The 14,761-nt window shown below is 50.3% G+C and overlaps 1 protein-coding gene across 2 annotated transcripts in view; it reads left to right on the top strand.

Annotated features, from left to right (window-relative positions):
• The first annotated feature begins 9,546 nt into the window (after window positions 1-9,546).
• The window catches only part of ELL (elongation factor for RNA polymerase II), a 135,748-nt gene continuing 130,533 nt past the window's right edge, over window positions 9,547-14,761 (top strand). For both annotated transcript variants that reach the window (XM_029051248.2, XM_029051247.2), the window contains exon 1: window positions 9,547-9,735. In XM_029051248.2, coding sequence (XP_028907081.1) covers window positions 9,598-9,735 — 138 coding nt within the window. In that variant the 5' untranslated portion in view covers window positions 9,547-9,597. The remainder of the gene's footprint in view (window positions 9,736-14,761) is intronic.

The raw sequence follows: 14,761 nt of genomic DNA, 5'->3' as shown, positions 1-14,761 counted from the left end.
GCCTCGACGGCCTCGCGGAGGCAGCTGGTCTCCGGCTGAGACCTCAGGCTTCCCCCATTTCCCTTCAAGCTTCCCCTCTGCCCTTTCGCTCTTGCAGTTTCAACTCAAGTCCCACCTGGGCTGCTCCGACCGCCCCAGGTTCGGGGAGGACGGTCTTGCTGGGCTGTTTTGCCCCGCGAACCCTCCCCGTCGCCCCCGTCCCGTACGGTCTCAGGGCTCCGTAGAAGAGGGATGAGGCTCAAGCGTCAGAGCGGGAAAGGGTAGGACTGGGTCGGGGATGCTTCCGGGCTCTGGGTGTCCTCTCTTCCGACTCCGTGGAACGTTGCAGTGAGTCTGGCTTTAGCAGCTGGGCTGGCAGATGAAGCCAGGTTCAGGGGAGCACAGGAGCAGCTGCCGTTCCCCCGGTTGGTCCCCCGCCCCCCTCTGCTGGTTCCTGTCAGGGCCACTTCCCTCCTTCCCTGAAACAGCTCCTGCTGCCTGGTGACTAATCTCAGTTCTGCGGCAGCTGCGTTGGCAGCCCTGTGCTTCCTGGAAGGGGCTTGAGAGGCCTCTAGGCCCCTGAGCTGCCTGCAGCAGGTCCTGGCAGGGGTGAGCAGAGGGGAGGGAAAGGAGAACAGCCAAGACTGGGTGGGGGCGGTGGGGGCGGCGGCGACAGTGGCCTGTGGGGCGGAAGGGGCCTCCTGTTTCCTTGAAAGCTGAGATGAGCACACCCTCTCGCTCTGCCAGCCCTAGTGGCAGAGCCGAGGCAAAAGATGGGCTGGGGTGGGCAAGGGGGAGTTGGGATTCTTTCCCTGGGAGGAGTGAGTGCCTGGGGGGGAGGAATGCCAAGAGGAAGCTTTGGAATCCTAGCCCCAGTGCCGACGAGGGGCTGAGAAAGCCTGGAATTCTACAGCCCCCCACCCCCCGCACACACACCCCTCCTCTGGAAACCGGAAATGGGCCCCGAGCCAAGATTGGTTGTTAATGGCCGGAGGGAAGCCACCAGTTGGGGCAGAGGGGATGGGGCAGCCATGGGCCCGCCGCCTCCCATCAGGATCTGCCTATTGCCACGGCGGTACGATAGGTCCTTAGTGAGAAGAAGCAGAGAAGCGGCATGGCCTAGTGGCGAGAGCACAGGCCCGGGAGTCAGAAGGTCATGGGTTCTCATCCCGGCTCCGCCACTTGGCTGCTGAGTGACCTTAGGCAAGTCACTTCACTTGTCTGGGCCTCGGTTACCTCATCTGTAAAACAGTCGAGACTGGGAGCCCCACGTGGGGAAGCAGCGTGGCTCAGTGGAAAGAGCCTGGGCTTCGGAAGTCACTTCGCTTCTCTGGGCCTCAGTTACCTCATCTGTCAAATGGGGATTAACTGTGAGCCTCACGAGGGACAACCTGATTACCCTGTATCTACCCCAGCGCTTAGAACAGTGCTCTGCACATAGTAAGCGCTTAACAAATACCAACATTATTATCATTAAAGGGACTGTGTCCAACCAGATTTGGTCGTCTCCACCTCAGCGCTTAGTAGGATGCCTGGCACGTAGTAAGTGCTTAACAGATCCTATAATTATTATGATTAGTGGGGGCCACACTCTCCCTTTTTGGCCCATTCTCCGGGAGGGCAGGGCGGGGCCAGCCTGGTTTGTTTTTTGTTTGTTTTTTTTTCAATGGTCTGACTTATGTGCTTACTATGTGCCAGAAACTGTACTGAGCACTGGGGTAGATACAGGATAATCAGGTTGGGCACAGTCCATGTCCCACATGGTGTTCACAGTCTTAATCCCCATTTTACAGATGAGGTCACTGAGGCACAGAGAAGTGAAGTGACATGCTCAAGGACACACAGCAGGCAAGTGGAGGAGCTGGGATTAGAACTCCCATCCTTCCGATTGTTGACCTCCCACTGTTTCCCTTCTAATCTCTCCCCTCCCCCTCCGCCCTCCTTTACAATCTCTGGCATTCCAAAGACCCTAGTATGTTCTGGAACCTAATTCTAGCTTTCTGCTTTCCTCTCCTCCCCCCTAATCCCTCTCGTCTCCCAGTGTAGTCCTGGAAAGCAGCTGCTCTGGGGTCTGGCTGGAGGAAGGATGGAGAAGCTGGTGGCTGGCAGAGTTTCAGCCTGTTATTTACTAGCCGTGACCCCTGGAACTGAGCTTCAACAAGGGGAAAGCATGACATTTTATATATGGAGAACACTGTGTGAATACATACACACGCCGCTAGCTTGCAACAGTTTGGAAAGTTGCTGAAAGAACACTAGCACTTCTCCCACCCCTGTTCCCTCCCACCGGTTCCTCACCAGTAATATCGTGCTATTCCAAGCGCTCAGTACAGTGCTCTGCACAGGGTAAGCGCTCGATAAGTATGAGCGACTGACTGGCTGACCACCCGTCTAGGCCTGCAGAGCAGGCCAAGAGGCTCGAGAATTCCTTGCATCTTAGCTTTCTCTACCTCTTCCAGCCCCGTCCTGAGCCAGCCGTGCAAGCTGGGGTGAGAAGGAGGTGGCTGGGGCGGGGGGCGCGGGGATTATTCCTGATGCTCTGAGACCTGGGGATGTTCTGCAGCTTCACATGCTCTCCAGTTGGAGGTGAACGTTTTTTTCCCAGCTAATTAAAAAAGAGGCAGCTGGACTCTGGATTTACACGATCGGCCTCACTCAGCAATAGGGAGCAGGGGCCACCCCCGAAAGGGGCTCCTGCCCAAGAAGCTAGGGTCTAGATGGCTGCTCTTCCCCTCATCCCAACGAAAAAAAGGAGCGAGCCAAAAGCCACGGGGTGTTTCCCCTTTCTTACCCCTGAACTGGCTCTGCCGTTTCCCGAAGGGCTAGCCACGGTCAGTAGGGCCGGGGTTTTCCGGCGAAGCGCGGCATGGCGTACTGGATAGAGCACGGGCCCGGGAGTCTGAAGATCATGGGTTCTAATCCCGGCTCCGCCACTTGTCTGCTGTGTGGCCTTGGGCAACTCACTTCACTTCTCTGTGCCTCAGTTCCTTCATCTGTGAAATGGGGATTGAGACGGTGAGCCCCACGTGGGCCAGGGACTGTCCCCAAACCCGATTATCTTGCATCCACCCCAGTGTTTAGGACAGTGCCTGGCACGTGGTAAGCGCACAACAAATACTATCATTATAGATTGAGCATCTTGCATTTCTCCCTCCCATTTCACGGCAGTGCTGGGCAGGCTCCCTTTCGCCCTGATCGGGAAGTTGGGAGAAGTTTGTTGCCAGACTTCAGAACTTTACATAATGATAATCGTATTTGTTAATGATAATTGTACGAGAAGCAGTGTGGCTCAATGGAAAGAGCCCGGGCTTGGGAGTCAGAGGTCATGGGTTCCAATCCCGGCTTAGCCACATGTCTGCCGTGTGACCTTGGGCGAGTCACTTAACTTCTCTGGGCCTCAGTGACCTCATCTGTCAAATGGGGATGAAGACTGTGAGCCCCACGTGAGACAACCTGATTGCCTTGTATCTACCCCAGTGCTTAGAATGGTGCTTGGCACATGGTAAGCGCTTAACAAATACCAACATTATTATTATTATTTAAGTGCTTACTGTGTGCTGTGCCAGGCACTGTACTAACCGCTGGGGTGGATACAAGCAGATCAAGTTGGACACAGTCCCTGTCTCGCGTGGGGCTCACATTCTTAATCCTCGCTTTACAGATGGGGAAACTGAGGCACGGAGAAGTGAAGTGAGGTGCTCAAGGTCACACAGCAGATGAGTGGCAGAGTCAGGATTAGAACCCATGACCCTCTGACTTCCAGGTCCATGCTCTATCCACTTCACCACCTGTAACTGGGTATGACACCAGTGCAGATCCTCAGCTTTCTCTGCCCCGCATGTCTTGCGCCTGCTTCTCCTCTCATCCTCCGTTCGGTGTTGGGAGTGGGTCCCTCTGCCGTGTTTGAAGCTCCAGCCTAAACACGTATTTTAATAATGTTGGTATTTTTTAAGCGCTTACTATGTGCAGAGCACTGTTCTGAGCACTGGGTAGACACAGGGTAATCAGGTTGTCCGACTTGAGGCTCACAGTCTTCATCCCCATTTTACAGATGAGGTAACTGAGGCGCAGAGAAGTGACTTGTCCACAGTCACACAGCTGACAAGTGGCAGAGCCGGGATTCGAAGCCATGACCTCTGACTCCGAAGCCCAGGCTCTTTCCGCTGAGCCACGGTATTTTCCCAGCACTGTCAAACAGCTCCAGCCCTGCACAGTATTAGCGCTGAGAACAGTGCTCAGCACATAGTAAGCGCTCAACAAATGCCATCATTAGTGTTTACCTGCCCGGATAAGTAATAATAATAATAATAATGTTGGTATTTGTTAAGCGCTTACTACGTGCAGAGCACTGTTCTAAGCGCTGGGGGAGAGACAGGGTAATCAGGTTGTCTCACGTGACGCTCACAGTTAATCCCCATTTTCCAGATGAGGTAACTGAGGCCCAGAGAAGTGAAGTGACTCACCCACAGTCACACAGCTGCCAAGTGGCAGAGCCGGAAGTCGAACCCATGACCTCTGCCTCCGAAGCCCAGGCTCTTTCCACTGAGCCACGCTGCTTCCCCGTAATTGAGTACGCAGCATGGCCTAGTGGTTAAAGCACAAGCCTGCAAGTCTGAGGACCTGGGTTCAAATGCTGACCCCACCACTGGTCTGCTGGGTGAACCCGGGCAAGTCCCTTAAATTCTCTGTGCCTCGGTTACCTCATCAGTGAAGTGGGTGTTAAGACCGTGAGCCCCGTGTGGGGCACGGACTGTGTCCAACCTGTTCAGCTTGTGCCTATGACAGGCACGCAGTGGGCGTTCAACAAATGCCATAAAAAAAATGCTAGCCACTGGATGGAGGAGGGGCTGATCAGTGCCCACCCTGCCAAGCAACATAAGGCATATATTTGGGCAATAATAATAATAATAATAATGTTGGTATTTGTTAAGCGCTTACTACGTGCAGAGCACGGTTCTAAGCGCTGGGGGAGAGGCAGGGTAATCAGGTTGTCCCACGTGGGGCTCACAGTCTTAATCCCCATTATACAGATGAGGTCACTGAGGCCCAGAGAAGTGACATGACTTGCCCACAGTCACACAGTTGACAAGTGGCAGTGTGAGCTAACAGCACCCCTGAGTTGCCCCTCCCCAGTTTGGATGGGGACCCCCTAACTATAGTGTGCATTTCCCAGCTCCTCCAGATACTATCATTATGGCTCGGCTACCGCTGGTCGTTCCTTGCTTGGGAGCCTGTGGCCAGTGGCTGTGTGGAGGGCTTTTTTTAGACCCTGGCTATTATGAAACCTCATCTTCCCATTTCTCAAAAAGGGACAGGCTGGATGATGATTCCGGAAACCTGGCGATGGGGGTGGGGGAGGTATTTTTTTTGTGTGTGTGTTGTTGGGGGTGTGGAAGAGTGGGTGATGTCTCCAAGGGATCTGCTGACCTTGTAGGTCTAGAAACGTTTAATCATCGGTCTGATCACCAGGTCTCCAAGTCGTATAGCTTTTTTTTTTAAAGAAAGGTATTTGTTAAGCGCTTACTACGTGTCAGACACTGCTCTAAGCACTGGGATAGGTCCAAGTTAATTAGGTTGGACACAGTCTCTGTCCCACATGGGGCTAGCGGTGTAAGTAGGAGGGAGGACAGGTATCTCCAGTTTACAGTCGAGGAAACTGAGGCACCGAGAAGTGAAGTGTGCTCTGTACACAGTAAGTGCTCAATAAATACATTTATTTAAAAATAATAAATTATAAATTTGAGAAGCAGCATGGCTCGGTGGAAAGAGCATGGGCTTGGGAGTTAGAGGTCATGGGTTCGAATCCCCAGTTCTGCCACTTGTCAGCTGTGTGACTGTGGGCAAGTCACTTAACTTCTCTGGGCCTCAGTTACCTCATCTGTAAAATGGGGATTGACTGTGAGCCTCACGTGGGACACCCTGATTTCCCTGTATCTACCTTAGCGCTTAGAACGGTGCTCTGTACATAGTAAGCGCTTAACAAATACCAACATTATTATTATTGTTATTATTAATAAATACAATTGAAGTGACCTGCCCGAGGTCCCACAGCAGGGATTGTCTCTATTGCCGAATCGTACTTCCCAAGCGCTTAGTACAGTGCTCTGCACAGCGTGGCTCAGTGGAAAGAGCCTGGGCTTCGGAGTCAGAGGTCATGGGTTCGACTCCCAGCTCTGCCACTTGTCAGCTGTGTGACTGTGGGCAAGTCACTTAACTTCTCTGTGCCTCAGTTACCTCATCTGTAAAATGGGGATTTACTGTGAGCCTCACGTGGGCCGACCTGATAATCCTGTATCTCAGCACTTAGAACAGTGCTCTGCAAATAGGAAGCACTTAACAAATACGAATATTGTTATTATTATTATTAAAAGTGCTCAATAAATATGACCGAATGAATAACTTGGCCACAAGGAGATTAGAACCCAGGTCCTTCTGATTCCCAGGCCCATGCTTTCTCTACTAGGCCCCGTTGCTTCTCTAGTTCATTCCTTCAGCGTGGCTCAGTGGAAAGAGCCCGGGCTTGGGAGTCAGAGGTCGTGGGTTCTAATCCCAGCTCTGCCGCTTGTCAGCTGTGTGACTTTGGGCAAGTCACTTCACTTCTCTAGGCCTCAGTTACCTCATCTGTAAAATGGGGATGAAGACCGTGTGCCCAAGTGGGACGCCCTGATCACCTTGTATACCCCCAGCACTTAGAACAGTGCTTTGCACATAGTAAGCGCTTAATAAATGCCATTATTATTCTGGCTCCCTGTGTTCTTAAGGCTCAGCCCCAAAGCCTAGGGTGGGAGAGCCTTCCCCAGGTCTCTCGTCACACCAGAGTTCCTCTGCTTAAGGCCCTGAAAACTTCTCTTTTTGTTTGTACGTTGGTCAGAAGGCCATGGACGCTAATTCCAACTCTGCCACTTGTCTGCTACGTGACCCTGGGCGAGTCACTTCATTTCTCTGGGCCTCGTCTGGAAAATGAGGATTGAGACTGCGAGCCCGCTGGGGGACAGGGACCGTGTCCGACCGGATCTGCTTGTATCCACCCCATTCATTCATTCATTCAATCGTATTTATCGAGCGCTCACTGCGTGCAGAGCACTGTACTAAGCGTTTGGAAAGTACACTTCAGCAACAAATGATAATGGTGGCATGTGCAAGGCGCTGTTCTAAGCGTGGGGCCGGGGGGGGGGGGGCGGCGGGGGGGGGGGATGTCCCACGTGGAGCTCACGGTTTTTAATCCCCATTTAGAGAAGCAGCGTGGCTCTGTGGAAAGAGCCCGGGCTGGGGAGTCAGAGGTCATGGGTTTGAATCCTGGCTCAGCCACTTGTCAGCTGTGTGACTTTTGGCCAGTCACTTCACTTCTCGGCGCCTCAGTTCCCTGATCTGGAAAATGGGGATGGAGACTGCGAGCCTCCCGTGGGACAACCTGATTCCCCTGTATCTCCCGCAGCACTTAGAACAGTGCTCTGCACAGAGTAAGCGCTTAACAACTACCAACGTACCTCATTTTCCAGATGAGGTAACTGAGGCCCAGAGAAGTGAAGAGACTTGCCCAAAGTCACACAGCCGGCAAGCGGCGGGGTCTGGGATTCGAACCCATGGCCGAACAAACTGACTCACAGTCTGCCCCCAACGGGCTCACAGTCTAGTATTCATTCATTCATTCATTCATTCATTCATTCATTCATTCACTCATTCATTCAATCGTATTTATTGAGTGTTTTCTCTGTGCAGAGCACTGGACTAAGCGCTTGGAATGGACAATTCGGCAACAGAGAGAGACAATCCCTGCCCATGGACGGGCTCACAGTCTAATCAGGGGAGATATTGTTAATGAGATGTACATCCCCTTGATTCTATTTATTGCTATTATTTTAATGAGATGCACATCCCCTTGATTCTATTTATTTGCTATTGTTTTTGTCTCTCCCCCGATTAGACTGTAAGCCCATTGGTGGGCAGGGGCTGTCTCTATCTGTTGTCAATTCCTACATTGCAAGCGCTTAGTCCAGTGCTCTGCACACAGTAAGTGCTCAATAAATACTATTGAATGAATGAATGAAAGAGACAAAAACAAGACAACTTAATTGCCATAAATAGAATCAAGGGGATGGACACCTCATTAACAAAATAAATAGGGTAATAAAAATATATACAAATTCATTCGATAGTATTTCATTCAATAGTATTTATTGAGCGTCTACTGTGAGCAGAGCACTGCACTAAGCGCTTGGAATGGACACTTCGGCAACAGATAGAGACCATCCCTGACCATTGACGGGCTTACATGGTGGGGGGGGTCAAAACAAGTAAACAGGCACCCCGACGTTGAGTACGGTGCCTGGCATGTAGTAAATGCTTAACAAAAATCCCGCAATCCCTATGGTTATTATTTTAATCCCGCGCGACCCCTCCACCCCAAACATCCACCCTAAACAGAGAAGCGGCGTGGCTCAGTGGAAAGAGCACGGGCTTGGGAGTCAGCGGTCATAGGTTGGGCTCTGCCGCTTGTCAGCTGTATGACTGTGGGCAAGTCCCTTCACTTCTCTGTGCCTCAGTTACCTCATCGGTAAAATGGGGATTAAGACTGTGAGCCTCAGGTGGGACAATCTGATTACCCTATATCTGCCCCAGCGCTTAGAACAGTGCTCTGCACATAGTAAGTGCTTAACAAATACCAACATTATTATTTTTATTAAGTCACTTCACTTCTCTGGGCCTCAGTTCCCTCCTCTGTAAAATGGGGATTAACTGTGAGCCTCATGATGGACAACCTGATTCCCCTGGATTTGCCCCAGCGCTTAGAACAGTGCTCTGCACATAGTAAGTGCTTAACAAATATCAACATTATTATTATTATTGTTATTATTATTTTTAAGTCACTTCACTTCTCTGGGCCTCAGTTCCCTCTTCTATAAAATGGGGATTAACTGTGAGCCTCATGAGGGACAACCTGATGACCCTGTATCTGCCCCAGTGCTTAGAACAGTGCTTTGCCCATAGTAAGAGCTTAACAAATACCAACATTATTATTATTATTAAATCACTTCACTTCTCTGTGCCTCAGTTCCCTTATCTGTAAAATGGGGGTGAAGACTGTGAGCCTCACGTGGGACAACCTGATGACCCTGTATCTCCCCAGCGCTTAGAACAGTGCTCTGCAGAGTAAGCGCTTAACAAATACCAACAGTATTATTATTATTAAATCACTTCACTTCTCCGTGCCTCAGTTCCCTCATCTGTAAAATGGGGATTAACTGTGAGCCTCACGTGGTGACGCTCACCTGATGACGCTGTCTCTCCCCCAGCGCTTAGAACACTGCTCTGCACGTAGTAAGCGCTTAACAAATACCAACATTATGATTATCCCCCTCGGGGGCGGAGGGGGAGCGGGGGGGAGGGGGAGCGGGGGGGAAGGGGAGCGGGGGGGAAGGGGAGCGGGGGGGGGGGCGGGCGCCCTCGCGCCGTCGCCCTGGCGACGGGCTTATTTGCATATCCCCGCCCCCCGTCGACGTCACAGGACTGACCATTGTGCATAGATAATGAGGTCGTTCCACGGCGGGGCGGGGACTGACGCGGCGGCGGTGGCGGCGCAGGGGGAGGGCGAAGGCGGTGGAGCGAGATGGTCGCAAGATGGCGGCTCTGAAGGAGGAGCAGGTCTACGCTCTGTCCTGCGGTCGGCCGGTCAATAGCGGTAGCAACGTCTCGGTCTTTCACGTCAAGCTCACGGACAGCGCCATGCGAGCCCTCGAGAACTACCAGGGAAACCAGGTATGGGAGCCGGGCTCCGACCGGGGGGGGACCCCACCCCCGGGCGGGGGGCGCAGACCCCCTTCCCGGAGTCGGGGAGCTGTTGCCGGGACCCCGGCTCAGAGCTCCTTCGCAGGGCTTTCCGTGTCGCCTCCTCCTTCCGCCGCCCGCCCCCGTCTTCAAGGCGTCCCTTGACGGGGCTCCTCGCCCTCGGGGGGTGGGGATGAGGGGGGCAGGAAGAGCCGTCTCATCCTACCCTACGTGGACCCCCTCAAGGTGGCGGTGGGGCGGGGTGGGGGGAGCGCCCCTCTCCGGGCATGTCCTGAGCCCCAGCCTTCGTCCCGCTTTGCCCTCGCCCCTTCTCTCCCCCAAGAGTCGGGGGTGGCGGGGGGGCGGGGGGCGTGTGGCTGGGGGTTTCACACCCATGTCTGGGACAGGAGGAGGTGGCGGCAGCTCGGCTCTGCTCTTATTTTTAATCTCACAAGAAGGTCCAGTTTGGGGGTGGGGAGCCCTCTTCACCCCTTCTTCCTCCTCCCCCCCCCCCAAATAAAAAGAATCCATTCCCCCCCCCGTCCTTCATCTCTCCCTCCTTCACCTCTCGCCCCCACCGAACCAGCTATATTGTTTCCAGTGAAGTTTCACTCGCTGTACGTCACTTTAGAGGGGGGTTTTAGCACCCTCACCCCCCCCCCCCCCTCTCCCGTCCCAAGCACGTCAGAGGGAAAAGATGGGGTGGTTTGTGAATCTGCCTTGATCTCATTTCCAAACCTTTCTCCGGTCCCACACGAATTCAGAGGCAGGCCACAGGGACCCCGAAGGGAGGAGATACCTCATCCCCCCCCCAAATTCCCGCACCCCTTGAACCGTCTTCAGACCTCACATGCACCCTAAAGGGGTAGCAAATCACCACCCGTCCAGAAAGGGCACAGCTCCCAATCCCTGGGGAGGGGGGGGGGGGGGCGGCGTGGAGACACTAACCAGGAAGGAATGCAGTTTCTTCCTGCTGGAGACTTGTTTAGCACCATTAGGTAAGATGGGAAATTTCATTCCCCTTATTTGTGCCTACTCGCAACAGCACTACTGTTCTCCCCCTCTTCCCTGAAAAGTAGGTTTTTGGTTTGTTTGTTTTTTTGCCCCGAAGAGGGGTTTCCCAAAGCTAGAACAGGTGAAATGGGAGATCTCATATTCACTGGTGATATATTTGGATATTTCATGCTTTTTTTTCCACCCCCCGCCCCACCTCCCGTAATTCCGACTAGTCGGCAATCCTGACAGCTTTCCTAGAAATAAAACCAGGAGAATTCATTAGCTGTGTACATGGAAAAAGTAAACTCGAGATAAGTCTTCTTGAGACTACTGCTTCTTAGAGAAGCAGCGTGGCTCAGTGGAAAGAGCACGGGCTTTGGAGTCAGGACTCATGAGTTCGAATCCCAGCTCTGCCACTTGTCGGCTGTGTGACTGTGGGCAAATCACTTAACTTCTCTGTGCCTCAGTTCCCTCATCTGTAAAATGGGGATTATGACTGTGAGCCCCACGTGGGACAACCTGATTCCCCTATGTCTACCCCAGCGCTTAGAACAGTGCTCGGCACATAGTAAGCGCTTAACAAATACCAACATAACTATGATGTAGCTCTAAAACCGGATAGCCCTGACTTCAAGCAGTGCCTTGCCTTTGCACATCTTGGTCTTAACCTGGTTGAAACTGGCCACCTAACCTGTTTCAGTCATCAGAAATGGCCTACTTGTGGATATACCATATGCTGTCACACTACTATTTTTAATTTAGGGTGTTGGTTACATCCCATAACTAAGTCGGGTCATCGTAATGTGAGGGTTAAGGTAATTGTAGTCTTTCGTTTTTATCGGCTTTACGTTTGTATTGCAACTACCTATGTTATAATATTTTATCTGCTTTGTGGAAAGGGTAGAAAATGTCCAAAACGCTTTGCCTCCTAGGCTAGTAGGTTTTTTTTTTTTCTCCCCAAGTGCCTGCATTGTACAAAGCTGCCCAGAGTAATTGCAATCGGTGTTGAAGTTTTGGACTACCAAACTCTGCATTTTTGTCAAGCAGGCTGATCGCTTATTCTCTCCAGAAATTTCAGGATTTAATCTCCTGCTTGCTGGCCTGAGGATGCTAATGGACTTTGTCCTACAAACTAAAATGAAGTCCTGCTTGTCGATTACTAATGAAGGGAGTTGGAGAGAAAATTGAAAGAGCTAGACCGTTGTTTTGGGGTTATAAACCCCTCCTCCCTCCCCCCACACCCCTCAGTCACATTTTAATCTAGAAACAGTTTTCCAAAATTGTTGAGGGTCTTGGTTTTTCACAAAACCAAAACTTTGTCTGCCTGAGACAATTTTTAGTTCTCGCTTGTAAGAAGCAACACACTGGGAAAAGATCCCTGGAAATTAGCTTAAAAATTGATGTACCAATATAAGACAACTGTAGGTGCACTTCTCAGAGCAAAAGTAGAAATCCCGTATTGTTTATCACTTGAAGCTTGTTTGGCATCTGATCTGCCTTTTTACCCTGGCATAGTGCAGTAGCATGAGCCCTGTGACCAGGGTCCGGAACGTTGCCAAAGCAGCCAAGATAAAAATGTATTAATATCCACAGTTGTTCACCCTGTGCAGTCTTTGGCTTAATATTGTGTATGTTTTGGAGTTTATCACCCATATAAGCAGTCTGTGAACCACTCTTCCCTTTTTTGCTCTCATTGGCTCGGAGGCTTCACCGCCAAGAGAAAAGGTAACACCAGTAATATTATGCGAATAGACTTTGGGTTAGGGGTTTCAAAGAAGTCTCTTGCAAGTCTCTTGAAAACGTAGGGACAGTTTCTTGTTGTAGACATTAACTGGGGCTCAAGGCAAGAAAATCCTTCAATTAGCTTCTGTTCTCTGACTCCCTTGCGGTGACATCACAGTGAGTCCTAGTTACCTTTTTTTTAAATGGAATTTAAGCACTTACTGTGTGTCAGGCACTTGTTCGAAGCCCTGCGGTGTCCTTTCTCATTCTTCCCCCTTTATATGATATCTTAATCTCTTTTATGAATGGATATAGGTGCCTGGGAAAAAGAAGAGGAGCCCAGGAGCCTTAAACTGGCGATGCTTCTCACTCTTGAGCTGAGTACTCCTTACACTTTCAGACAACGTCCCTTGAGCTGAGGCCAAGGCCCGGGGGCTCTGGGGGAATGGAGAAATCTCTGAGGGATTAAGTCAAAGCCCCCGTACGGGAGTGGCACACACTACCCTTGTACCATTGGTTAGCAGCCTGAGACCTCAGTTCTGTCGACATAGCGAGGCTTCCGAATTTCAGGGTACCGAGCTTCCACCGAACTAATTAGGGGCTTATTTTGGTTCGGCAATGAAGAAATATGGTTTCTGTTAAGGTAAAGTGAAGTAGCCGAAGCTGGAGCGTGCCTTAGTGTAATATGATCTGGATCCAGAATTTTGTTTCCACCGTAAACTTAAGTCTTCCCGAATACCTCGGTACGGAGAACTTTGCCTTTAATTTGGACGAGGTACAGTACCCTGAATGCTTAAGGTATAACACTATAAAGATGGGTTGTTGAAAGTGGTGAGTGTTGCGTTATTACTCCGACCGCTCCTGCCAATGCCGACTACATTCAGGAAGATCTGGGTAGAGAGAGCAGTGAGAGAGAGAAAGATTGTGTGTGTGTGTGTGTGAAATGAAGCTCTCATTAACCACCATGAACTTTAACTGTACTTCCTTTTGCATCATTGTTTATCACCAAGGTATTTGTATATAAACAGCAGCTCTCTCTTCTTCACAACCCGCCCCCTCTTGCTTGATTCATTCGGAAAGGCCACAGTTCATCACCCTTGAAGCGGTTTTGACATCACAATGTAGGATTGTGACATCGGCAAATTATTCTGGGGGGAGGAGTAGGCTACCTTGAAAAGCAAGAGGTCCTCGTGCTCGTTGGTGCTCAGTGGCAGGAAATGCAGAAAATACATGATTACCAAAATTGTTACCCTAAGCACTTTTTACAAAACTTGGCTTGAGTGTGTCGATTCTCAAAAGGAAATGTGCAGCTATTTAATATTTTGCCTAAAGAATGTTTTGGTCTGTTACTGTTTTTCTTTCCATTTTTATGGTAGTTTTTCTCTTGGCCATACGCCATTATAATTTAAATCTACACAAATTATAGATTTATCTCTGCTTCATAAATTGCATGGAGAGAAATTGTCTATAATTTACATCTAAAGTGATATATAGTTGCTAAGGGAGTCTACCCGCAGATCACAAACTGATAAAAAAAAAAAAAACACACGCACACAAACTATAACTGACTTTTCGACTAGGTTTAGTTGGTGACTTGCCAGTAAAATGAAAAGCGTTTTAGTTTATGATTTTAAAACATAGCTGGTAGCAAAACAGAAAAATGCTATGATAAATAGGCCCGTGTGGTCTGCCTTCCTTAACCCCCCGCACCAAAAACAAAACTGCAGAAACCATATGCTTTAAATTAAGTGGTGCACCTTCTTCTTTGATACTAATTATATCTTAAAATGGCTTGTTCACTTTGTGGCCAAGTCGAAACTTAGCTTGACAGGCACTGCTTCTTACAGGTATCAGAACACGTGGATAGCTTGTTTTAGTTATTTTGGAAAGAACAGAGCATTATATTTTAGTGCACAGAAGTTTGGAAAAGGTAGGAAATGTACCGATGGTCTGTTTCAGTAACACTGTACAAGTTGCCCCGGTGGAGCTGTATTTTCTGTTTCCAATCAGGAAAGCAGAATTTCGGTTAAGATTAAGAGTCTTTGAAAGGGGAACACTGCCCATTCCTCAGGAGCCAACCAAACATTTCACCTTTACTGTTTGCTAGTGGGAAGAGGTGGCCAGGAATCTCTACCTTAACAGTTCTGAAACTCTATCTTCAAATCTCTGGCGTGTGGTAAGGAGCGAAGAGCAAGTCTTGTACGTGCGTCACTAATACAGACTTCTGCCAGCTAATCCACGGGAGAGGAATACGTTTTTGGCTGGCTCTCTGATTCTGCTAATCAGGCACAAGAGGAAA

The sequence above is a fragment of the Ornithorhynchus anatinus genome, chromosome X1, assembly GCF_004115215.2.
Source record: "Ornithorhynchus anatinus isolate Pmale09 chromosome X1, mOrnAna1.pri.v4, whole genome shotgun sequence".
Lineage (NCBI taxonomy): Eukaryota > Metazoa > Chordata > Mammalia > Monotremata > Ornithorhynchidae > Ornithorhynchus > Ornithorhynchus anatinus.
The sequence above is the reverse complement of the archived record's forward strand: the minus strand, read 5'-3'. Positions and strand labels throughout refer to the sequence as shown.